The 26,771-nt window shown below is 46.4% G+C and overlaps 1 protein-coding gene across 3 annotated transcripts in view; it reads right to left on the bottom strand.

Moving 5' to 3' along the window:
• Nucleotides 1-205: 205 nt before the first annotated feature.
• Nucleotides 206-26,771, bottom strand: part of LOC147009916 (potassium voltage-gated channel subfamily B member 1-like) — a 55,227-nt gene continuing 28,661 nt past the window's right edge. For all 3 annotated transcript variants that reach the window (XM_085862607.1, XM_085862609.1, XM_085862608.1), the window contains one exon: nt 206-4,554. In XM_085862607.1, the coding sequence (XP_085718733.1) occupies nt 2,800-4,554 (1,755 nt within the window). In that variant the 3' untranslated portion in view covers nt 206-2,799. The remainder of the gene's footprint in view (nt 4,555-26,771) is intronic.

Genomic DNA, 26,771 nt, shown 5'->3' with positions numbered 1-26,771 from the left:
TTCAACAGCCAAGCAGGATTTGAACTCATGATCCAGGGATCCCAAATCCACCACTCCAGCCATAAAGCCAACACCAGGCATAATTTTGATGCCCCCCCCCCCAACCTTCGAACCTCCACATCCACCCCTCACCCTAAGGTGAAGAAGATGGTTATGCAGACCAGGAAAAAAAAAGCAAAACATTTTCCTTTAAGCATCAGTTTTATTGAAGGAACAGGACAGAAACAACAGAAATAATAATAATAATAATAATAATAATGATAATAATAATAATAAAAAAAGATTCTTACTTTTAGTAATAAGAACAGCAGCAGCTTTATTAGTCGATTAAAGTTCAGAACGCTGTTTGGTTGGCTTTGAACTATCCAAGGTCACAGACTGTGACATCATTTGAACCCAAACGTTAGAGGTGAATCCAGTACAGGAGACGTAGTGATGCAGTGTACCATATACTGATGCGATTCATTTCACTGTACACTGTACAGTGTACAGTATATCAACAGGATAACATAAACAGATCGTTTAAAGTCATGGAATAAAATGGTGGTGTGATGTACGAATTAACCCGATGTGGAGTAGTCATGGTTACAAGATTCTGCCCACACTTAGGACGTCACAAGTGCATTGATCGCTGTCCAATAGTGCACCTACTCCTTGTGCTCATCGACGTGATAAAACCCAAAGTACCCGCAATACACCCACAGCCATCGATGTAGCATGTCAAGACCCACTCATCGACTCAGACATTATAAAAAGTTCTTCAATGATCTCTCAAATCCAGATCTCATGGAAACGTTCGTTAAGGGACCACCGACTCCACTGAAGCATTGTCTGGTCACTATGGTTACACAATTATGGACAAGCGTGGACACAAATCATGACAATTTTTTTTGCAAGCAAATACTGACATTTAAATAAGATACAAAACAAAACAAATATATAAATAAATATAATCAATCTCTTCCTCTTCTCGATCCAAAGTGCATAGTTCCAACATCATTTGCTTGGTCCCATATGTCGATGAGCACATCTAGAACTCGCCATACTTGCACACTTTCATTGGCGATTTATCTTTATAATTTCAGCATAAAAGACCATTCAACAGCATTAGTTAAGGAAACTCTTGTATCGAGTCTCCGATACAACGACGAGGTTCAGCAGTCACTCGAAACGCAAGGAGCATGGCGATTTCACCTTCCTGGTCACGATGAACTACCGAGGGCACGGTTGTAAATTAGGGAGCCGGATAGCTGTGCCGGCTCCATTAAGGCTTGCATTTCCTGCGTCCGGGCCAACACCGTTGGCCCATAGCCAAATGCACATTGGACAGTACAAAAGTGAAAGAGGAGAGCAAGAGCTGTTGAGAAGTACAGATCAGCTCCCCAGGCGGCAGGCAGGCCTGTAATGAACGAGCCACGTGGTGGGCACGCAAGAGAGCTTGGCAAGCTGTAGCTCCGCGGCATCTAGCTCTAGCCTTGGCAGGCCGCCATTTTGGTGTTGCATGGGATTGATGCAAGGTGCAGCGGTGGGGCCTGTGCGATGGACGGACCAACGAGCCGACCGCTTTGATCTGTGGCCATAAATGTGGGCAAAACAATGTTGCACCAATCTAGACAGGTGTGCTACTTCTGTTTGTAGAACACTATGTTCAACTGAATGATCAAATACTTCTTGAGTACACCACCTGGAGATTTTACTGCAGACATTGAACACATCGAATTGATGGAACACAAGGAGTGGAAAAGTCTTTGTACCTATGCTCACTGTGATGGAGCTGTGCTCTGACTCCAAACTAAAATGTGGAGATTTGTCTTAAATGTCGATGTAAAATCACAACCAATAATGAATTATTACTCTTAAAGTGACATCATGCTCTATTCTGATTGTGTACTTGGGGTCATCCACTTATTATATACACATGGAGGCAGTGAGGGGAGCGGTGGCTAAATTGATAAACTTCAGGTTGTTCAAGGGAAAAGACACAAGAGGATGGTAGAACAGAGAAATAAGTGGGATCAGGCAATGAGGGCAGTGGTGGGGGTGGGAGGATTGTGTGGGAGAAGTGGGTAGAAGAAGAATACAAGATTCGAAGTAGATGAGAGTCAAAAATGGAATGGAAAGAGACATTGTGAAGCAAACGAAGGTTGGGTGTGGTGGTGTAGGGAGTGGAGTGGTGTAGGGGGTGGGCTGGTGTAGAAGGTGGGGACGGTGGAGGTCAAAATTCCGCTATATTTGTGCACATCATAAATAAATAAAAATAATTCCACAAACATTTCAGAAATGAATCAGAACGTCTTGATGAGTTGGAGGCAATTTGGCAAAACAGATATAGTTGGGAAATTATTAAAATGACGGTATTAAACAATAATCGTCATTTTCCTGTATAACCTCTGACATCCATTCATGTGTATAACCTTGATAACCTCCAAGACATCATGAGGTGCTGGAGGCTCCGATGAAAAACTTTCTCGATCAAAGTCCTCGCAACCTGTGCTGCTTGCTCAAGCTTGAGATGGAGTTGATGCAATGAGTGACCGCAAGTCCAAGCAAGAGCAGGTAGAAAGTCTGGATGCAAATATGGCAGCATTTTGACTCCCTTCTGCCCAACCTCCCCCCCACCATTTGATCCACCTCACCCTTCCCCTCCCATCTCACATTCTTCTTTAACCCTAACTCTTACAACCCCACCAAAGTTGAGTGAGTATTAGGTAGACAGCCAGGTTATTCTCCACCTGCTTCCTTGAAAGCCTGCTGTTGCCATTATACATCCAATCATCATGTCATGGGAGGTTATGTACATCAGAGCGGTTTACTGCTTATCCTCGACCCGGCACTCTGCTCAGTATCCTCTGGCATTGGTTCCCCCACTACACTGGACTGGTTTTCCTTATTCTGAATCTCAGGTACGCAACCATCCAAATTGGTACTTCCCGTGCTGTCTTCAACGCCTAGGTCTTGAGACGTACAAATCTGGTTGTGCCAGGAAGTTTCTAATTGTTCACAGGGCTGAACTAGTTTTTCTGTCTCAGTGGATTCCTGTGTTAGCTTCCGTATGGGTATCCTGAGTGATGCTCTGAAATCAAAGGTCCCTTTAGTATGATCTGCCATATTGACTCCTCCACGAACTATGCTGTGCTTATCAAGTTCACCCCAAGATAAATCGTGAACATTGGAATTGTTTGTTTCCTTGGATGCAAATAATTCATGATTGCGTCTTGTCTTTTCACACTCTCTTTCTTCCTCATCAATCTGCACATTTGCACCTGTTGCCCAGTTCTCACCCCCCAATTCTTCCAAAAGTCCTTGAGATTCCTTAACATGTTGCATCATGTCCATTTTTCCTCCAGAGCTCTTCAATACGTTTCCTTCATATTCTGGGTCCTTGGTGTTGGTCCAGCAGCGAGACAATGATGTGGAACCAAGTTGATTTGTCGAGTACATGATTGCCTTCTGGATTACTGAACCTGACCCTTGTGCGGCCATTGCACTCGAAGCATTGTCAACGTCTTTCTGATGAATATCGAGGCTGTCAGTACAGAAAGCTTCCACTTCACCCTCTCTTTGGCTCTCCAGGTCTACTTCTGGTGTGCCCTGCCATTGAGCGTCCAGCGATTCCGTTGATGGACTTCGCGAGTCGACATTCCTCTTTATGTCCCAGCGTTGAGCTGAAGATCGAGGGTTGGTGGACATTTTCTCCTTGTAATGGTGCCCATGTGCTGTTTGCTGAACAACTATGTCAACTAGTTCAAAGCGTTGTGCTTGGGCCTCTTTTATGTTCACTGACACGATACTGCCATTCCTCTTTGCTCTTTCAAGAGCGTCATGTCTCTTGATGGCTTTTTCCTGTCGCTTCTGCTCTTTGTAAAATTCAGAGAAGTTGTTGACAATAATGGGAATTGGCAAGGCAATCACCAAAACTCCTGCGATGCAGCACAGACCACCGACTATTTTACCCAGCAGTGTTTCTGGACAAATATCGCCATATCCAACTGTGGTCATTGTGATGGTGGCCCACCAGAAGGCAGCAGGGATGCTAGTAAACTTAGTATCTTTCTGTGCTTTCTCAGCAAAGAAAGCTAAGCTTGAAAATATCATAATTCCCATAGCTAGGAAGAGTATGAGGAGGCCTAACTCATTATAACTCCGACGGAGAGTGAAGCCCAGGGATTGAAGACCAGTGGAGTGCCGTGCAAGCTTGAGGATACGAAGGATCCTCATGATCTGGAAAACTTGCACTAACCGGCGCACATTTTGGAACTGCAGAACACTGTACGGAGACTCCATGAGGCAAACTGTAATGTAATAGGGCAAGATAGCGAGCAGATCAATGATGTTCAGTGTTCCCTTGAAAAATTTCCACTTGTTAGGAGCTGAGAAGAAGCGCAAAGCATACTCCACAGTGAACCAGGCAATGCATACAGCTTCAACCTGTGCCAGTGCGGGGTTGTCCACCTGTTGTCCTAATCCATTTTTGTATTGTAGTTCTGGCAAGGTGTTGAGGGACAATGCCACCGTCGATAGGAGGATGAACAAAATGGAGATGGTCGCTAACACCTGTCGAGAGAATGTAGGAAGCAAGATGAAACCAATATTACATCACATGCCAATGGTAACACACATGTACAATGAAAATTACAAAATCATCCGCAAGCCTAAATTTCTGTCCTTTCTCCAAGGATCTTTAACACAAGAGGATGCCACTTGTCCCATCATTCCCTTTGTAGAAAACCACAGATTAATTCAATATGTCATATTTTCTACTTACAGTAATTATACTGGGGAGATGGCAGAGGAGAGGTAGGGAGAAAGGTGGAGCAGGCATCATCAGGGTGTATATATTGTAACCGTCATTGGTTGCTCCGGTTACCCGGTACAAGTCTGATGCATTGTATCAACACAATTGTAACAGTTGATCGCTCTGGGGTCTTCCTCACCTGATCACACGTTTAAAAGCCACGATACCGTACAAATTGGAAGTCTGAATCCACTGAGCATCACACCAATGATGTGCCGCACGTCATATGCAAATCAGGCTGAGCGAGCCTGATGTGCGACGAGATCCAGGTGTACAGTGTTGACTCAGCGTAGCCAATTAGCCCTCATCAGTCTTTCTTCATCAGCCCAAAATAATCACGACAACTAGCATTTACATGGAGACCAGGTATATTTAATAAAGAAACAATAATGGTCACGGGGGGGGGGGGGGGGGAATATAACAGAAGCAATAAAAGAACTAATAACCAGTACGTAATAAATTAACAATCCCCTTACCCGTGACCGATCATATGCACCAAATGGGAGATAGGAGATACTTAATATCCTCTGCCTTAGGGCCGGATCAAGCTCACCACGGGAGATGGACACAGATAAGAGGCAGACAATACATGAAATACCCGACCTGTACCATGTGGCACAGCTGGAACCGAAGCAAGTGGCAGGTCCGGCACATCCTCGCAGCAGCTAGTCTGCCCGTGAGGAGGAGGAGGAGGTGTGGCTGCTGTGGTAGGTGCGTGGCTCTCCTTCGGCAGCACTGTAGACTGATGCAGCTTTCTCTTTAGTGGCACTAGGGTATCGCCTCCCCTTCCCCTCAGCACACCCGACTTTATCGTCTTGGGCATGCACGTCAACAATGACGTTCCATGCCCCTCTCCTCTTACTCACCATTGGAAGAACGTCCCGGTCTTGGGGCAGAGCGATCCTTTACCCTGATCTCCTGAGGTGATCCGCCATGACTGAAGGCATTTATGCCATTCCCCCACCAAAACCGCCGCGTCAAGGCCAAGTGAGTGCTTCAAAAGAACATAAAATATCGATTCCAAAGAGTAAAAAGGTCAGTTAACAGGGTCAAAATGGATGGTAGTTTTAGATAAACACCTGAGCTTAATTTATCTTTCCTGACTGAAACATCACCTCATAACTGGTGATCAGCAGGTTAGAGACAATGTGTTTGTGTGTCAGATGATGCATGTTGCCAACAGGTCATGCAGCATTTGCTGTTACAGGACTCAACAAGTTAGGGGGTTTGATTTTTATTTAACCAGCTTAGAATGGTCACACATGAACGATTTGGCACTACATCATCCTGATGAGCCCATAATAATAGCAAAAGCTGGATCAGCGGCTCTGCTTTCATTTATTTGTGACCATAAATCTTGGTCTTCAAAGACCTGAGTGCCACATGGATGCTATCCTAGTTTGGAGGTGACGTGTTGGCATAATGAATGTGCATAACGTTAGCGTCATGTCGCATTTAGGGTCAGTGTTGCTCCTTTCGTTTAATGTTGATGTTATGGTCACGTCTTTTAAAAACAAACTTTTATTTTATGTTTCCTCTCATTTTGATGGTGCTGGCAGGAGAGCAGGTTTGTGTCAGCGTGCCCGGATAGGGATTATATCTGTGCACCCGGGCGGGGATTAGAGAACATTGTACTTTACGGTAATTCCACATATCGACGGTCCCCCGTGCCAGTGCGCATGCGCAGCCTGACCCGGAGCCAGGGATGTTGTGGGTGTTTCAACCTGTTCAATACTTGTTTGATTATTGTCGTTCCACGCTAATAAAGTGGTCGAACAAATTGAACTCTGTTCTTATTTATAATCAAACAGCTTGATGCAGTCGAGTAAAGATCGTCGGTGCTGAGGAGGACGCGACTGGGTGAAAACGGACCACGAGAACGTCGACAGTGAGTTTGGATTTCTCGGGTTCTGTACCCAATCTTCGCCCCCAGGACACTACACACGTGTGCATCACCGAAAATAGAACGTTTACTCCAGAATAACTGTTCCTATGGCGCCGGTGGAAGCAGAGTGCCCGATCGAGGGTTGTGACTATATGGCTACACACACAGAGGCGGCAGTGGTGGCCGCCATGTTGAGTATACACGCCACTGTGCACGTCGCCGCCCCCAGGGCGGCGAGCTCGAATGCCAAGATGGAGAAACTCAAGCGTCCCTCCATAGCACTGGCCGGAACGGGCGAGGCCTGGTCGTACTTCATAACCCGCTGGGGCGAATACAAAACAGGTACTAAGCTTGTCGGACCTGACATAGTCGCGCAGCTACTGGAGTGCTGTGAGGAGGAGCTGAGAAAGGACCTCACTCGCGCGGCGGGTCGGAGCCTCGTGGGCAGCGATGAAGAAGACGTCCTCGCCGCCATGAAGGCGCTCGCCGTCCGGACGGAGAACACGATGGTAGCTCGAGTGGCCCTGTCTAACATGCGGCAGGGACACGAGGAGCCCGTCCGGTCGTTCCACGCCCGCATCAAAGGGCAGGCGGACACGTGCAAGTATGAAATGAAGTGCACCAAGGCGGGGTGCGATCAGGTCAACGACTTCACCGAAGAGATATTGCGCAACGTGGTTGCCCGTGGCATCGCGGACCAAGCAATACAACTTGACCTACTCGGTGAGAAGAACCAGGACATGCCATTAAAGGACATGATAGAGTATATCGAGGCCAAAGAGTCTGGAAAACGCTCGGCATCGCGCCTGCTTGACACTCAGAGCACGGACGCGATCAGTAGTTCGTATCGGCGGGGAAAGCGACAGGACGTCCGCGCCAGAGTAGGAGCCAGGCCGGAAAAACGGAAGGCCAAGCCCGAAGGAGTATGCATCTACTGCGGCGAGGTGGGCCACGGCAAAACGCCTCAATGGCGCGCCAGACGCGCCGAGTGCCCCGGATACGGTAAAAAGTGCCGGAAGTGTGACCGCCAGAATCACCTCGACAAGGCGTGCCTGGGCGGCCGATCGGCAAGACCCCCATCTAAGGAGACCGACGGGATGTACGACGAGCAGATGGCAGCCTTCATCGAGCTATGCACGGTCACCATGGCCAGCACAGAGGACGAAATGCGCACGCTTCCCCTCGCTCACCACCTGTACGATGATATGTGCGATAAGTGGATGAAACGCATATCCGACCCGCAGCCATACGTCAACCTCACTCTCACCAACAAGCGCGAGGATTACAAAGCGCTGGGTTTTAACCTCCTGAAACACACCCGCGCGGTAACCCTACCCGCTATGGCAGACACGGGGTGCCAGAGCTGCCTGATCGGCATTAAAGTCGTCCAACAAATGGGCCTGAGTACCGAGGACCTCATACCTGTATCCATGACCATGAAGGCCGCAAACAACAGAGGAATTCGTATCCTCGGAGCCGTGGTAGTCAGATTCGCCGGTAACAGTGATGACGCTCGGAGATTGGAGACGCGCCAAATCGCATATGTGACGGACTCTTCAGACCGCGTCTTCCTCTCCCGCGCGGCCTGCATGGACCTGGGAATGATCTCGGACAGATTCCCGACACTCGGAGAGGTGAATCTGACAACCTCGGTATTGTGCGACTGCCCGCGACGCGCGGAGCCGCCGACCAAGCCGACCGCACTCCCCATGCCAGCGACCGAGGCCAACAGAGAGGCACTACAGTCACATTTACTCAGGATGTATGCTCAGAGCACATTCAACACGTGCCCACACCAGCCACTACCGAGAATGACCGGCCCGCCACTACGTCTTATGCTCAGTGAGAACGCGACACCGGTTGCCCATCACACTCCCATCTCCGTGGCCATACATTGGCAAGATGAGGTAAAAGCAGGCCTCGACCAGGACGTTCGGCTCGGCGTGTTGGAGGAAGTACCCGTCGGCACGCCGGTGACATGGTGTCACCGCATGGTAATTTGCGCGAAAAAGAATGGCAAGCCGCGACACACCGTCGACTTTCAGGCCTTGAACAAGCATGCGTTCCGCGAGACCCACCACACCCAATCCCCGTTCCACCAGGCGAGACGCGTACCTAACGGGAAGCGCAAGACAGTATTCGACGCATGGAACGGTTACCATAGCGTCCGCCTACACGAGGACGACCGCCACAAGACGACCTTCATCACTCCATGGGGGCGCTACCGGTACCTATCTGCCCCACAAGGGTATATGGCATCGGGGGACGGTTACTCACGACGATACGATGAGATCGTCGCGGACATTGGTAACAAGACCAAGTGCGTAGATGACACGCTCCTATGGTCAGACACGATTGAGGGGAGCTACTTCCAGGCGGTCCAATGGCTGGATATATGCGGCCGGAATGGAATCATCCTCAACCCGGAGAAGTTTGTCTTCAGCGCACCCACGGTGGACTTCGCGGGCTTCACCATCACCATGACCGACGTGCGACCGTGCAGCCGCTACCTGGAAGCAATCCACGATTTCCCACAACCGCGTAACATCACCGACGTCAGATCGTGGTTCGGGCTTGTCAACCAGGTGGCATACGCCTTTAGTATGGCCGAACGAATGCAGCCATTCCGGAAGCTCCTGAAAAGTGGAGAACGCTTCCAGTGGTCCATGGAGTTAGAGGACATATTCCGCGAGTCGAAAGACGTGATCGTACAAGAAATCGAACACGGTGTCCGCATATTTGACAAAACTAAGCCAACATGCATCGCCACGGACTGGTCGAAGGAGGGAATCGGATTCTGGTTGCTTCAAAAGCACTGCCGATGCGTGCCAGTTAGACCATTCTGCTGCACTGATGGATGGAAAATAACCCTGGTCGGCAGCAGATTTACACACGCGGCAGAATCCAGATACGCGCCCATAGAGGGCGAGGCTCTCGCAGTCGCGGACGCCTTGGACAAAGCGCGCTACTTCGTACTGGGCTGCGAGAACCTGATCGTTGCGGTAGACCACAAACCACTGCTGAAACTCCTTTCGGACAGAGCACTTGACGACATACCCAACCCCCGCCTCAGGAACCTCAAGGAGAAGACCCTGCGTTATCGCTTCCGCATCATACATATCCCGGGCATGAAGAACAAGGCGGCAGATGCCATGTCGCGCAGGCCAGTTGGCACCACGCGACCTCCACTCATGAACCTTCCAGATGACAATGCCACCATAGCGACCCACTTCCAACCAAGCACGCACACCGACGTCCTGTCCCTCCTACGCCAAACTGAGCCGGAGTATGACGACGACGTCGAGGACAACCTGGAATGGTGTGCCGCGGGCCTCAAATCATTGCGATCAGTAACATGGGATCGCGTCAGGGAAGCCACCAGCAGCGATGGCGATATGCACATATTGGAGGGAATGACAATGAACGGCATCCCCGACTCAAAAATCGAGATGCCAGAGACAATTCGCGACTATCACCAGTACCGCGAGAACATTACATCGACAGATGGAGTGATCCTATACAAGGACCGAGTAGTCATACCACCCTCACTCCGCGGCGATGTGCTGAGCGCCCTACACGCTGCCCACCAGGGCGTATCAATGATGACCGCCCGCGCAGAATCCTCTGTATTCTGGCCAGGCATGTCGGCCGACATCAGCACCACTCGGAAAAACTGCGAACACTGCCACCGGATGGCACCATCACAGCCTGGAGCGCCACCAACTCCACCTATTCCGGTCGTTTACCCCTTTCAGGCAGTGTGCTCGGACTTCTTTGTACACAGGGGTGCACACTACCTTGTGACAGTGGACAGATACTCGAACTGGCCGATCATCTCAAAGTCGACGGGTGGCGCCGCCGGACTCATAAACCACTTACGTCGCGCCTTCGTGACGTACGGGACACCAGAAGAGCTCGCGTCGGATGGGGGACCGGAGTTCACCTCCACCGAGACCAGGTCATTCCTGCACAGATGGGGCGTACACCACCGCTTGTCATCGGTGGCCTTCCCTCACAGCAACTGTCGCGCGGAGATTGGAGTTAAGACAATGAAACGACTTATCACGGACAACACCAGCCCGCAGGGAGAACTTGACACTGACGCTGTGCAGAGAGCGATACTACAATATCGTAACACGCCTGACCCTGACACGAAGATCTCCCCGGCAATGTGTGTCTTCGGCCGCCCGATACGCGATTTCATCCCAATTATCCCCGGGAAGTACAGACCGCACGACACTTGGCATGAGACCCTGAAAGCGAGGGAGGAGGCCCTCCGCAAACGTCATATCCGCACAGCCGACACCTGGGCAGAACACACCAAACGCCTTCCGCCACTTGCTGTAGGGGACCAAGTCCGCGTACAGAACCAGACAGGATTCCACCCCAAAAAATGGGACAAGACAGGCAGTATCGTGGAGGTACGCCAACACGACCAATACGTGATCAAGATCGATGGCTCGGGCAGAGTCACACTTCGGAACAGGAAATTCCTGCGCAAGTTTAGCCCAGTTCGCAATGACCAGCTGCCACCCCGGTCTATCTATGATGATCTAGCAACCCGCATCACTGTACCTGCACCCGTTGTAACACCGCAACTGCCTGACCTCGACAGCGAACCCGTGACATCTGCGACGCCAACGGGGCCCACGCCGGCACTGACGTCAGTATGCACACCCCGGCGCAAGACGACACCCGTTTCAGACACGCCAGCAGCACCAGGACGAGGCACACCGAGGCGCGCGATCCTTCAGACGCCACCATCGGCCCCTGAAAACCCGAGAGCCCCATCCCCACTGGGGCCCGATGTGACACCACCAGCACCAGCGATAGGTCAACGCCGATCCACCAGAGCGACCAGCGTGCCTGCCTGGCACAAGGACTACTCCATGGAATAGTCACACGATGGGCGATATCAACTTTTGTTCATTCATTAAACTTAATATTTTCTCAGCCTTTATCTATTAACATAATAAAGACTCGGAGGGAGATAGAGAACATTGTACTTTACGGTAATTCTACATATCGACGGTCCCCTGTGCCAGTGCGCATGCGCAGCCTGAGCCAGAGCCAGGGATGTTGTGGGTGTTTCAACCTGTTCAATACTTGTTTGATTATTGTCGTTCCATGCTAATAAAGTGGTCGAACAAATTTAACTCTGTTCTTATTTAGGGATGATGTCTGCATATAGAAAAACAGACTGGGTCATCTGATCAAGAGCTGGGACATCGAGTTACTTCGACTTCGGTAAACCCTCAAGAAGATTGATGTTTCAAGCTGTGACAAAAATTATCCTGAGAGTGCACCACCACAATGTTGGCCCAAATGGCCTCATTTCCTTGTTTGACGTCAGTTTCTTGATTTTCAGACGTACAAGCACACATACATATAGAGAAATCGTGTGTGTGTGTGTGTGTGTGTGTGTGTGTGTGTGTGTGTGTGTGTGTGTGTGTGTGTATGTGTGTGTATGTGTGTGTATGTGTGTGTATGTGTGTGTATGTGTGTGTATGTGTGTGTATGTGTGTGTATGTGTGTGTATGTATGTATGTATATATATATATATATATATATATATATATATATATATATATATATATATATATATATATATATATATATATATATATATATATACACTAGGGGGTATGCTTCCACATTGTGTAATCATACGAACCGTGCTTCCCCATTGTCTCGGGTCGCTCACCTGCATATGATTTTTCATTTATTTATTTTCATTTTATTTGAAGGATTCCGGCAATTATGTTCGTCGGTTGTGTGTGTGTCATTCTGTGTCTGTCTGTCTGTCTGTTTGTGTGTTTGTTTACCCTGTAGCAGCCACACCGTTTCAGTGATCATGACCAAACTGGGTACAGACGTCGGTCATGGTCCAACTTAGACACTTGTCGTTTTTGGTGAATCTAGGTTAAAGGCCAAGGTCAAGGTCAAGGTCACTGAAAAACCGAAATTCTTATTTTCGCAATAACGTCTGCTAAAATGGTCGTATTGACTTCAAACCAAATCCAAAATATGCATCTTCCAATACTGCATCCAAGCACATGTCTCATTGGGGTCACACCAACACCCTTCCTAGCGGTCGGGGGTCGAATATCGGGAGGGGGGGGGTCGGGGTCAAAACTTTCAAATTGTGATAAAAACGCCATTTCAAGTCCGATTGACTTCCAAGTTATGATCATGACCAAACTAAGTGCTATAACTCATTAAACAGTAGCACTATCGACTTATAAGAACCAAATTGATTTCCAGGTTTTTCTTTTTTCAGAGACCATGGAGATATGACAAAATTATTCTGGCAATTCCTTGCTCAACGAGCAATTTCATTTGTTTGTTTGTGTATAGGATACCTCAAAAAATTGTGGACGGATCCGGATGAAATTTTGTGGACACGTTCAGTGTGTGACACAGATGAAATGATTCGATTTTGGTGAAGATCCGAATCCGGATCTGGATACGAGAATCATTTAATATCAAAGTGATTCTTCACCATTGAGAGATTGGGTCAAAAACGATATACAGTAGTACTGTATAACATAATATTTCAAAAATGTATTGGGCCCGATATGTTCTCGTGGATCAGGCATGATGTGGTGGAGGTACAGTATGCGCTCCACCGAGTGCCTTTCTTGTTTATTTATATTTTCATTTACGGATGCTTTCCTATGGTTCTGTGATTCTTCCTGGTGTATCGGCTTCGATGTCCATCGGCAGACAAAAATTACCATACTTCCCCATTGTCTCAGGTCACTCACTTGCATTTTTTCATTTGTGGATGTTGTCTGATGATGCTTTGAATTTTTCCAGTGTACTGGCTTCGATGTCCATCGGCACACAAAATTTCAGCCCTCTACATCACCTGGAAGGTACTGATCTTTCATGTCATTGAGTGAATCAGTCAGTGGTTAGGAAGAGCTTTATATTATTAAAAAAAAATATATATATATATATATGTATATCTTGTAAGGCTCTGCTTGCTAAACACTTGCATAAGCTATGCCAATTTGGCATTAGCTTAGCAGAGCTACAGCCCCCTACGCCTCCATCGGATTGTACGACAGCCAGTACCAGGAAGAGAATTAAATTCTCAATATTATGGACTAGTCCACTCCAGAGTTGGAGCATCCATGGACATGTGTTTCGGGCTTGTTGGCCTTCGTCAGCGTGTGGAAGGCATTTTCTGTTGTTCAGGACGCATTCAGCAATTGCTGATGTGGTACCCACTACAGTATTGGGGTCTGACGTCGATTAAATATTGTTACGGTTGTGGAAATTCACAGAGCACCACATAGGTCCTTAGATCAGTTATGTTGATAAGTGTGTGTTCAGATAGATTTCCCCACCGATGTTTAACGGGCAATTATTCGTGTGCAGGCCTGTGAATCTTCAGTTAGCCGTTTTTCTTTTGCTATCTTTATTTTGGACCAACCACATTTTTAACCACCACAACCGCCTTCACAACAACCACCTTCTCAACAGTCACCTTCACCACAACGACATCTCCTCACCATCTCCTAAACCACATCTCAACAACGAATAACATCGCCTCACCTTCATCTCCGCAAATGCCGCCATCTTTGCGCCAGCCACGGGGAGTTCGCCACGAACGGCATCGCCGCCGACAGACGCAGGCGTTCCCTGTTAAGACAGGGGCCGGTGATCTCCACAACGTCCGCGTGGGGCAGGTGATCTCTGCCACGTCCGCTCTCTCCGAGCTTCGCATCGAAATCGGATCGAAAGATCGAAAGGGGTGGAGCCAGCGGGGGGTCAGAGGTGAGAGATCGGAGATCAAAACTTCGCCTCACGGACCCAATATAAGGGCACACAGATGCCAAGTGTGCAGTTATGTGGAGTTTTGTGGAGTCGCGTTGGGAGCTGAATCAGTCTGGAGTCTGCAGTCGGTGAGGAGCTGGAGAGAGCGGAGGAGACGGGAGCCTGGAGCGCAGCCTGCCGTGCCCAGCCGAACTGTGGGTCGCTGGGGAGAGGCCGGAGAGGGGTCGCCAACCAGCGGCATAACGGTCTGAGGTGATCGGGCCCCGGGACAGTCCAAACGATGCGGAGGAACGGACGGGCTCTTAAGAGAGCATCAACTCTGAGAGCAAAAACCCCTTCGTTCCTCTGAGGCGTTGTCGACTAGGCCCGATCGACCGGGCCGCACGACGAGGCCAGGGCCGCGGTCACGCCAGCTGCCATATGGATGGGATGCCGAGGAGCACCCAGCGAGTCGCCACGAAGGTGGCAGGTAACCGGCACGGCCTCTCGGAGCTCCTTCGGTCTCCCAAGCTCTGAGAAACATTAAAGGCTTACGAGCCCGGGCCTTTTCTTTTCTGGGGTTTTGCATGAACATTGTGGTGCCCTGTCTTTAAGTAGAACAGTTAAGTGCATGTGTGTAAATAAATAATAATAGACGGTTGTAGTTCTTTTTCTTGCTTGTTTTGCCCCATACGTGCATTGGTTGCATACAAGACTGCATGATTGTATACGTGCATTGCTTGTTTATGTGCATGTGTAAATAAATGTCATTGTTTAAATGTTAACCCGTTCGTTGCGTCCTCTTCCCTTAATTGAACTGCCATTATTGAGTTCGGAATATAGCTGGCTTTTTAATAACTGATAAAAGAATCGGATCCGGCGGGGCTTGGTGATATACACCGCTCGGCAAATCGCAAACGGAGCGAGCTGCTTAGCGGCTCGTTTCCAAGCAGGCCCCGTTGAGGTACAGTCTCTCGGTAGTCTGCCCGTGCGATTAATTAGGTAAATCGACCATTCGGCGATCGGACCCTGTAGCGCGTGGGTTGAGTATTGACTGGGCTGTGGTGTGATTAAAGATACACCCGTAGCTGGATTTTGGCGTTGATCCGAAAGCTGCGACTAGGTTTGTCCGTTCGGTGGGCGAGAGCGGCCGCCATTGGCAAGACGCGGTCGCCCGCACGCCGAACGGGCGGAAACCACAACAATATATTTATATTAACACTTGAAAACGCTCCTGCTCGGCTGATGTCACTATTGATTTCATCATATATATATATATATATTTTGCAGCAATATGACAGTACAGTACAATATACTGTATTTCATGAATGCAATACTCAGATGTTTTATTTCTTTATTTGCTCATTCTTTTAAAATGATCACCCTGTAAATAACGACCTGGACTGGGTTTTTGTTTCCAAATAAAACTGATGCAGAGGAACTCAGCTCTGAGTGTGACACAAATCTTACACATGTGCAGAAAAACAGAAAACCCATCTGAAACAGTATTCCCACCTGTATTCCCTGAGCGAAGAAAAACTATTCCCATCTGAAAAACAGAACCCCCCCCACCCCCCAAAAAACCAAATGCCTCATTTTCCACCCACTTTTTAAAGCATGCATGTTAAAGTGTAAAAGGTATAGTTTAAGACAATGGTTGGCCTGCTAGTGTTCCCACCTGAAACTCTGGCTCATGATGCAATGCAATGAGGCTTGCTCATGTTCCCATCTGAAGCTCTGGCTCATGATGCAGCGAACTGAGGCCTGCTATAGTGTTCCCATCTGAAGCTCTGGCTCATGATGCAGCAAACTGAGGCCTGCTCGTGTTCCCACCTGAAGGTCTAACTCATGATGCAGTGAAATGAGGCCTGCTTATGTTCCCAACTGAACTCCTGACTCATGATGCAGTGAACCGAGGCCTGCTCATGTTCCCAACTGAACCTCTGGCTCATGATGCAGTGAACCGAGGCCTGCTCATGTTCCCACCTGAAACTCTGGCTCATGATGCAGAAAACTGAGGCCTGATGGTGTTCACACCTGAAGTTCTGGCTGATGACGCAGTGAACTGAAGTCTGCTGTCGTGTTCCTGACCCACACAAGACCAAGGCACCGCACAAAACATAACCAATTGTCTGTAGGTCTCGTACAACGACTACTTCAGTCACAAGAAAAATCTGGAGCAATTTTAACCGATGCCAAATTGAAGGCTGGAATATTTATTGGGCCACAAATTCGGGATTTTTTGTCCGATCCAGTCTTCCAGTAAAAGCTGAACCCACTGGAGCTGGCTGCATGGTAGTCTTTCAAACCGGTAGTCGACAATTTCCTGGGGAACCACAAAGCAGCCCACTTTGCCGAGTTGGTTCACGATATGATAAAGGCCTTTGAAGAAATGAGTTGCCGTATGTCACTGAAGTTGCATTTTCTTCATTCACAGTTGGAGTTCTTCCCAGCCAACCTTGGTGCTGTGGTTCCATCAAGATAACACTATGAAGGCGCGCTATCGGGGGCGTTTCAACCCCAACACGATGAGGGACCAACTGCTGGTTTCTTCAGACACAAACCACTGCTCGTCACAAGCGTTAAGGCAAGTGCTTAAAGCATTTCTAAACAGTTAATGTTTACTTTCTAGTTTTATATACTGTAATGTGACAAGTCTGGAGACGGCGATGGTTCACGAGCAATGTACACGGTTCGCCTTTTTTATTTTTTGACCTTCGAGGGGACGCCACGGGCAAACTGGCAGGAATCGGGAAAAATGTAAATGATGAAAGTTGTAGTACTCGAAGAGCACTACTTGCATACCAACTTTCATTCGAAACAGTTGAAAACCCGAGGAGCTCGATGCCCAATTTATTGATTTTTTTTGACATTTTCTAAGTTCGTGACCTTGACCTTGGGACGAAAATGAAAAATCGAGCTCCGTGGGGCTATGCAGGTGCCATTGGGCTAACCAAATACCAAAACCCCTGCCAGATTCGACAAACCCCCTCAGAGAAGATGTAACTTGAAATTGGCTACCCCCTAAAAACACGTTTTTTGGGCGTGGCTCCACCCATAATGGGCGCTCCATGCCCATTCTCAGGAAAACACAACCAGATCATGATATAAACCTCCCACCCAAATTTTATCAGGATCGGATCAAAACCCACGGAGCTATGCTCGGGACAGACAGACAGACACACACACACACACACATAACAAATATAGTGGTCACTTACTGACTCATGAAACAATTATGTTGTTCAATGTGTTTCAGTTTATGGTTGACAGTAGCTGTACATTATATACCATGTGGTTATTTTGTGTAATTGTGCAATGCGCTTGATGCTTTTAAAATAAACAATGCCTGAAAAATATAATTCTTATGTAACTCGAACTCCTGACATGCTGAGTGAAGTCTGACTTCAGGTTTGAAATCAGCATGCTCGAGTTAATAAAGGACACGAACATTTACCTAGTAGCTGACGGAAGGTTGCCTTTTGTACAATCACCGAAAGATCACTTAAGGTGTAACGAAGAACGAAACCCCAAACAACGATCGAGCAGCGACTGCCAAAATAGGCACTGGAGACCTCATCGGATATAGCAGGTGAAAGAAAAACTGGAGACCTGATGGTACAACTTACCAGAAAAGGCACAAAGGTGTGAAGATAACCACTTGGAGGACCAGTCCACAGTGGTCCAGGCCTTTCAGAATGTACCACGGTGTGTTTAACATCAAGAAACTGCTTGCAGATGGGGGCAGCCGAAGTAACGTCCCCTCGGAGAGCAATGAGTCTTTTATTATTTAATGCCCTCACTGAAAAGTGGTCAACCACAACTCACAATTTGCGGAGTGAACCACAATCAATTGGCCTGTCAAAGACACGCATTTAGCTCGCCGATTCAGACATCCAATCGGTCACTTGAATTGTCTGGCCGGGCAGTCAGTCAATGACGTTGCAAGCGATCGTCTGAAGGATGAAGTTGTAAGTGGCAGAGTTTTAAGAGAGGAAGAAAAGAGAAACAAGGCCCAACCCAAGCAATCTGATGAAGGAAACCGACATGAGCTGGTGGACGAACATCGTTAGGCCCAGCTGTGGCTTCCTTTGATGAAAACAAATTATGATTGATTGTCAAAAGTGATGGTTCTTGTAAAGGCAGGTTGTATAGAGCTGGCATGCTTCTTGGAGTTATGTGCAACCTTTCCCCTTACAATACAAGACAAACTCCATACATTGGCAGACCATACATTGTAACGATGAAGCTATCTTGTTCTCTATTTTCGAACATTCTGATACGATGGGGGCAGATGGAGTGCACTTACCTTTGAGCAATGACTAAATCTCTGGGTTGATTCCCAACTCGACGATAAACGTCGCAGGCAGTGCGTTGTACCACAAAGTGGAATGTCCCTCGGATGGACCTTAAGACAGGAATCCTGTCTGCTAGTATTTGCTTTTATTTTTGTACACAGAGTAAAGGTTCGTGGAAGAGCTAGAACACCGAATGTATCAGAATGTAACAAGACAAATGGAATGGTAGAGAGAGAGAGAGACCAACAGCAGAGTTGAAGGACAAGATAGAGGGAGACTTGGACAAACAATGTGTGTGTGGAGGAATAGGGGGCAGGAATGGATACATGGGGTGGACAAGGTGGATACAGGAAAACTCTCAGAAGGGAAAGTGGGAATTTGTTAAACGGAGGGCTTAGGGTGGTGTGGGTGGAGGTGGGGGAGGGAGAGGGGTTAATGAGGGTACAAAAGATCATGGTTTTGAATTTGGGGACAATCTGAGATGGTGGTGAACAGCTGTGTTGAAGATGGAGGGAAGAATGAGATTGAAGAGAATGTTGAAGTTGGTTCCACAGGTGGGAAAAATTAAAACAGAGGAGCAAATGAGTGGAAGTGAGCAGTGATCTTGGAATTCGGAAGTTTCACCAGAAGGGGGTTGATGGTTCAGAAACTTGGGGGGGGGGTGGTGGTGGTGGTGAGGGGGACATAGCCTGGAAAGAGTGGAGAGTGTAAGACCAGCGAAGAGGTGGTAGAACACAGAGAAAACTGACCTGTCAGTAATGGCGAAATGATAGGCCCATACACTCAGCTTCATCGTGGGAGATTCCAATGATCTTGAAGGCCTTGGTTTCCATGGTGTCAGGCTGAGCAAGGTGTGAGGCAGGGGAGCTAGCCCGGAGAGGAGAGCAGTACTCCATAAATCTGTGAATGAAGGCCTTGTATGTGGATCGGAGTTCAGGTGTACCAAGGAAGGACTTTGTACGACGGAGGATGTCCAGTCGGCAGCTGGCTGTGGAGGCCAACTTTAAAATGTGGTTTGAAAAGATAATGGCTGATAGTGAGACCCAGGAGTTTCAATAACTGAACTTCAAGAAGATTGATTGTGAAGAAAGTAGACAGGCAGGATTGCCAGTTGGTCAAAGCTAAATATCACACAGTGCCTTTCACAAAGAGGAGTCGAGTTATCACCGGAACCCTGAAACAAATTACAAATTCCTGCCCAAGTCAGCTTTCGTCCAACGTCTGACCTGAACGACTTGGGGCAGAAATGTTCCCCGGTCGACACCACAAAAGCTTCAGAATAGTTTAGCCAGTTAAATATGTAGTACTAGTATAAAATCCCGTCAAAAATGACGGGTTGGAATTATTTATTTGAAATATTCAGACTGGAAGATATGATGTTTTGGAGCAATAAAAAGCGTTATTTTAAAACACGACATGTAAAAATGTTACCCTATTTTCTTTATCTTCTGGGACCTTTCATATCGAAGGTGTGAGCATGCCAAAGCCTGAAGCCTCGGCCTAGCGTCAGGTGTGCTAATATCTTCTTCATTCTCATTTTACGATATGTGCGTTACACATCACGAGCAGCGAATTTCACCTCCCTGCACCTTATATTTATTATTTTTAACCAAAGAGTTGGTGTCAAAGCCACCCAATGCTCACCTGTTTATACATTTATCGTTTTTCGTTTTTAAAAAACTAGTCTAATAATATTTTTTATAAAGCATTGCAGTGAAGTCTGATCCAAATAATTTTAAAGCAATATATGTATTTGTATATTGTAATCAGTAAAAAATAGTGTGGTAGATAAAAACATTAGAAAGAAAATAACTTGCACCAAAAACTTTAACATTTCAATGCTCACGCTCACGCTCACGCCGGGGGTATCGCTATTGCTCTCTGGTTTTCAAACAGGCGAGCTAAAAATGCTTCTGTACACCGACATTGAGGCCCGGTTGCAAGTCACAATCTACATTTCGAAAAGAAGAGATGTAATTACTCTTTAATGGAAAATGTTTGTCGAGTTTTTTTTAATCCTGAAAAAAATAGACCAAAGTGAACACACAGTCGTGTTAAAAGATTGGCCTTCAAAACCCTTCTTGGATCATCCTTTTGAAGGGGGACAGACATCACACAAACAAATACACAAACACATTGTGTTTTATATGGTAAGATAGCATGAAGATACACAAGGAACTTTGATACAAGAAGAGGCTATTTGGCCCATCAAGCTTGTGCTACAAGTTAATAGCACATTAATTCAATCCAACAGTTTATCAACTTAAATTCATTGGGGGATGAGGGGTGAACAAGGAATGGGGTTAACAACAGTGGAGTAGGTACAGACATCACAAGTTTTTTGAGACACACAATAAAATAAAAACACACATATATATATATATATATATATATATATATATATATATATATATATATATATATATATATATATATATATATATATATATATATATATATATATATATATATATACACACACACACACACAAGCGGGTAGGCGGCGATGGGTCGCCGAGCATGGAAACTATAAGATATAGAGCAAAATGGATGTCATATCGCGGATAGGGAATCACCTTAAGATTATGCATATCAAATCTCATCCAGTTCCATCCACTGATAACTACTCGGTATCCATTTAAATGAAAAGTAACGAAAATGCCGTTTGAAATCGGAAATCCCCAAAGTTCGAGGGGGTGCTGTGGGTGAACAACGATCTAAATCGAAAATCCGGCTCGATCGTTGGTGCACAATGTATTCCAGACGATTAGTGTGAATTTTCATGACCATCCGACCATAACCCTCGGAGGAGTAGCATTTGGCGCGAAGGCACCTCCAGCTCTCGCATATTATCGATGTTTGCACTAATTGACCTTTGACCCCTGACCTAAGCTAAATCGGTCAATATGTCCTGAGGCAAAGTTGTAGTACTCATTGAGTACCATGAACCTGCAAAGTTTCATTCATATCGATGCACTCACCTGGTCGCTAGGGGGCCTTCAATTTTCGCCCATACCCTAATTGTAGGGGGCGCTGCGGGTAAAGTATTCCATATATCACAAAAACCGGAATATATTTGACAGAGCATCACCTGTGGATCATTCGTGCCAAATTTCATAACCCTACGTGGGATAATGGCTTTCGGAATTGATTTCGCGTGAACGGTACCGATTTTGAAGGTTTTTCGGTTGTGGCTCGGGAACCAAAGCGTCCCAAGCAACCATCACAATTTTCAAAGCACTGGGTCATAAGATGTACCTACCACCCGAGTTTGGTCAAAATCCGCCCACGCTTACTACCAATTATGCTGATGACAAACGAACAAACATCCAAACAAACAGACAGAATTACTGACAATAAGGGTCACCTATTTCGGTGACCTAATATATATGTACAAAAAATAATTATATAGTTTTTTTTTGGAAGGGGGGGGGATCCTTGGAGTCGTTAGTTTGTGATGTAGACCCTTAGCAATCTCCTTTAATTATTTCCTCTCAGCAGATTTATTTTGCCATCATCTCTCCACTAATGCCACGTTGCTTCCCAACCTTTTAATGGTGGATCTTAAGTACTGCATTTGTGCTCACGTATTACGTTAATGGTTTGATCGTGCTGAAGAGGGCTCGTGGCTGGAATCGCTGTTTAATTTGGACTTGGATGGCCTGAACATTATTACACCATCATCGTATCGATGCCATTTTGTTGAACAACATCGTCAGGATAATCTCACACATCAATCCATCCATCCACTGGGACCATACTCTGTGCAGAGCGTTGGTGCTGCCTAAGCAGTATCCTTGGCTATTGGGTACAATTCTGGACGGGTCGCCACTCCGACACAGGATACCAGCATGCTGGCACTCATTTTGCCGACCTAGGAAGGATGACAGGCAGAGTCAACCCCACCTGGTATTAATTCAACAGCCGAGTGGGATTTGAACTCAGGATCCTCGGATCCTAAGCCCACCACCCTAACCATTAAGCCAACACCAGGCATACACACATCAATGTTGGGGCTGTATACTTTACTCATTATTTAAGGGAAGGAATTGGAAAGAAATGTCGAGTCTGGGTTCGATTCCCGAACCAACTTGAAACTGTTGGACCGATAAGCCTTCCTTGGCCAGCCCCACAAGAAAGAGGCAGCAACTGTGGCCGTTAAAATTGTAGTTGTGGTAAGATATATATATTTTTCATTTTGGTGAATCCACTTGGGGTGGTTGTACTATTTGTGAATACATCATTACATTTGAGAGAATGTGCATGCCCTCATTACCTCCACCACCAAAGGTGGACAAAGGGTTTGTTTTCACCCCTGTTTGTCTGTCTCTCTGTCTGTCTGTCTGTCTGTCTGTGTGAAAAGGATATCTCAAAAATTGTGGAAGGATTCTGACAAAACTTGGTGGATACGTTGTGTGCGTGACAAGGAAGAATTGATTCAATTTTGGTGAAGATCCAGAGCCAGATCCTGGAATTTTAAAAAGTGATTCTTCACAATTGAGAGATCGGGCCAAAAACGATATATTAGCACAATATCTCAAAAAGTTGTGGACAGATTCGGACAAAACTTGGTGGATGGAATTAGGTAGGTGACAAAAACAAGTCGATTAGATTTCAGTTCAGGTCCCGACCTGGATCAGGCCTATCAGTGGGATACAAAATGTAACCTGTTTACCCTGGCGGAGGTATGCGCTCTACCGAGTAGAGTTTCGGTGATTTTTCAGACCCTGCGGATCTATCTATCTTTCTATGTATCTATCTACCTAGCTATCACTTTCTCATTCACACATGACATTAAAAAGACAAAATCGAAATATGAGTATTTATAAATAAAATAAAAACAAAGATGAAAGGAGGATTGAGATCTCGAAGAATAAAATCCCACTCTCGGAACAGAATCTCCCATGTTTGACCTTTCCCTCATCATGCTTTACGTCCACCACGTAATCATTTCCTACTGTGGACATTGCTTTACACAGACGTCGAATCGCCTGGTTGTAAAATCATTTCTGATGGTGGGGGAAATGATTATAGTGCCACTAAAAGCTTTCCAATGCAAGTCAACTACTTACCGATTCCATTTGGACATAGGCCCGAGACAGAATAGATAACCTGATGATCGAAGGCTGCTCTCGTACAAAGGATTCACAGACTTGAACCTCGTGTCTTGTATTAATTTGGCTGTTTTGATGTCATCGTCGTTCAAGAAAATCTTGCATGCCTTGCCTTTTCAGCCATGCACCCCTCCTCGGCCCGACCAGGATGAACGCATCCATAGAGTATCCCCCTCCTCATCACCTTTCAAAACTGCGTGCATTTGTCCACCTTCACGCCATTGTCCCCATTTTCTTAATCGGCCTACCAAGTGCGGAATCATTTCCCTGAACGAGTCCAGTGGCACTCTTCCTTCCAAAGCTTCGATACGGTAGACCATTGTCCTCTCAGGTCATCCACCATTTCCACTTGTGATCATTTCTACTCCAAATTATAACCCACCTGAAACCTTCCGTCACATCATGTTGGTTAATTCACTCTTTCTGTGCCTACCTGTACCCGACCTCGTCAGTACGAGTGTACGACACTCATCTATCGTCCGTCATCTTGCTCTTCCAAGAGCCACAACTTTGTAGACATAATTATGTGCAAAGCTATCACAATTAAGCTTTAGTCAACAAGGAAGTGACTGACTGGACATCTTCCACCGTACAAAGTCCTTCCTTGACACAAGTGAACTGTCATCCACCAACAACATGGAAAACAAGGCCTTCAAGACTATTGGACTCTCTCATGATGAAGCTTATCACTTTGCGATTGCAGACAGGTTGGTGGGCTCTCTGTCTTCTGCCACCTCCTTTCTGGTCTTGCACCATCTGATCTTTCCGTTCTTTGTCCACCACCTTTCCCCTCGACTTATGCAGGGTGCATGCAGTTCACCATCAAGACCCTTCTGGTGAAACTCCCAAAATCCAGGATCACTGCTCAACTCCATTCATTCGTTCCTCTCTTTGTCCCACCTGTCGAATCAACTACCACGTTCTCTTCAACCTCATCCTTCCCTCCAGGTTTTCGCCACCTTCTCAGATCATCCCCCATCTAAAATCATCTTTTCTACCCCCCATTAACCCTCCCAAAGCCCACCACTTTCCAAAGTTACAGTTTTTCCTTCCTGAGAGTTTGCTTCTGCATCAATCCTGTCCAGCCCATGCATCATCCCCTACCCAAAATTCCTCCCACACCCATTATTTGTCCATCAATCCTGCTTTTGGGATTTCTACCCCTCTCTCTCTCGACTGTTCCTTTTGTTCAGTTGCATCCTGATCCATTCTGTGTTCTAGCTCTTCCATGAGCCTCGATTTTATTTTCAAAAAGGAAACAAAACAATGCGTTGTTCTCAGTGAATGTAACCAACTTTTATAATCAGGTATGCAAAGATAACTCAGCCAGAAAAGTCCCATGACCAATTAAGCTATAAAATAAGTTGCAATTTTTGAATGAATAATTGCACATGGTTGTGTATAAAAAAACAAAATTCTCTCTACCATTTTTTGATCGCAGTTCGAGTTAAATGTCGCATTCTGTTGCAAACTAAAGACGAGAATGGCGCTCGGTAGAGCACTTACCTCCACCAGGCTGAATCATTTACGTTTTGTATTCCACTGATAAGCTGGATCCGGATCACCAAACAAACTCATCCACCAAACTTCATCCGAATCCGTCCAAAACTTTTGAAATGTCGTACTATATATCGTTTTTGACCCTGATCTCTCAATGGTCAGGAATCACTTAAAAAATTCTAGTATCCGGATCTGGATCTTCACCAAAATCGAATCAATTCTTCCTTGTCACACACCCAACCTGTTCACCAAGTTTCATACAAACCCTGTTTTAACAGACAGATAGACAAACAAACGAACAGACAGACATACAGGGGTGAAGACATAACCTCGGTCCACCTTTGGTGACAGAGATAAGAGGACACTGATAAGCGAATCGATTTTGCAATGCAGTACCTCTGTCAATGAAATTTTAGACAAAAGACATAAGGAAGTTCATCCAGACATCATGTGAGAAGTAGTATCGACAACTTCCTAAGCTGGCACTTCTTAGGGTTGGCAGGATAGCTTAGCTGGCTTTAGAGGTATGCAAACTCCCATCAAAGCTGTCTATCCTGGATTCGAATCTCGACCCAGCTGTAAACTATCATCATGGTGTCGGGCTGGCAGGGTGATTCATCAATGTGTGTGCCGTCCATCAGAAGGATCCATCTGCCAACACTGGTCGTTGGAGGAAGTTAACGATCCCAATATGGTATTCATGAAGAGTAGCCGAGTCATTGCGGTCACCCTGAACAAATTACAAATTCCTGCTCAAATGGCCTTCAGTCGAACATCACGCCGAGCCAGCTGGTTCTTGAAAGATGTGGGCCAAAATTTTCCTGATCAACCCCACTCTCCAAAGATGGTGGGAGTCATTGAGACCAATCAAGTGGTTGTTGTACTTATCTTCTACTTATTGTTATTTAAAAAAAATTCTGTGCAGGTATTGAGGCTCAGATTAGAGCAGAATGCAATATATTATTAATTATTGTGATGATAATGAAGCATATTTGGCACTTCTGTCTCATTGATGCTACAAAACAATGGAGGAAAATCTGTAGAATATCATGACATACCTCTTCCAGTAGTAGGCATAGGTCAGGACAGGTACTGAATTTGAGAGGCTACTCATCACATCTTATACATGCAAGATTAAGGATTGCATGTGAGCAGAGATTTCTGAAAACAGTCATTAGACAAACCCTGTAACACGAGGACAAACAACGTCTGACTTACAGTTTAAGATATACAATGTCTATACGTCTGAGGGCTACAGGATTCCATTTCAGGACAATGTCAAACTCTACACCCATCTCCGACATCCCCCTTTGAAAGGTGGGCATACACTTCACAACTTTTACTCAATTTGTTCCATGAAACGTGTTTTACTTAATGTCACCTGGGCAAGGATGAGGGGTGCCTCGTACTGCCAT

Source organism: Eptatretus burgeri, chromosome 17, assembly GCF_056783735.1.
Source record: "Eptatretus burgeri isolate ZD-2024b chromosome 17, Ebu_testis_v1, whole genome shotgun sequence".
NCBI lineage: Eukaryota > Metazoa > Chordata > Myxini > Myxiniformes > Myxinidae > Eptatretus > Eptatretus burgeri.
This window is presented reverse-complemented; position numbering and strand designations above follow the sequence as displayed.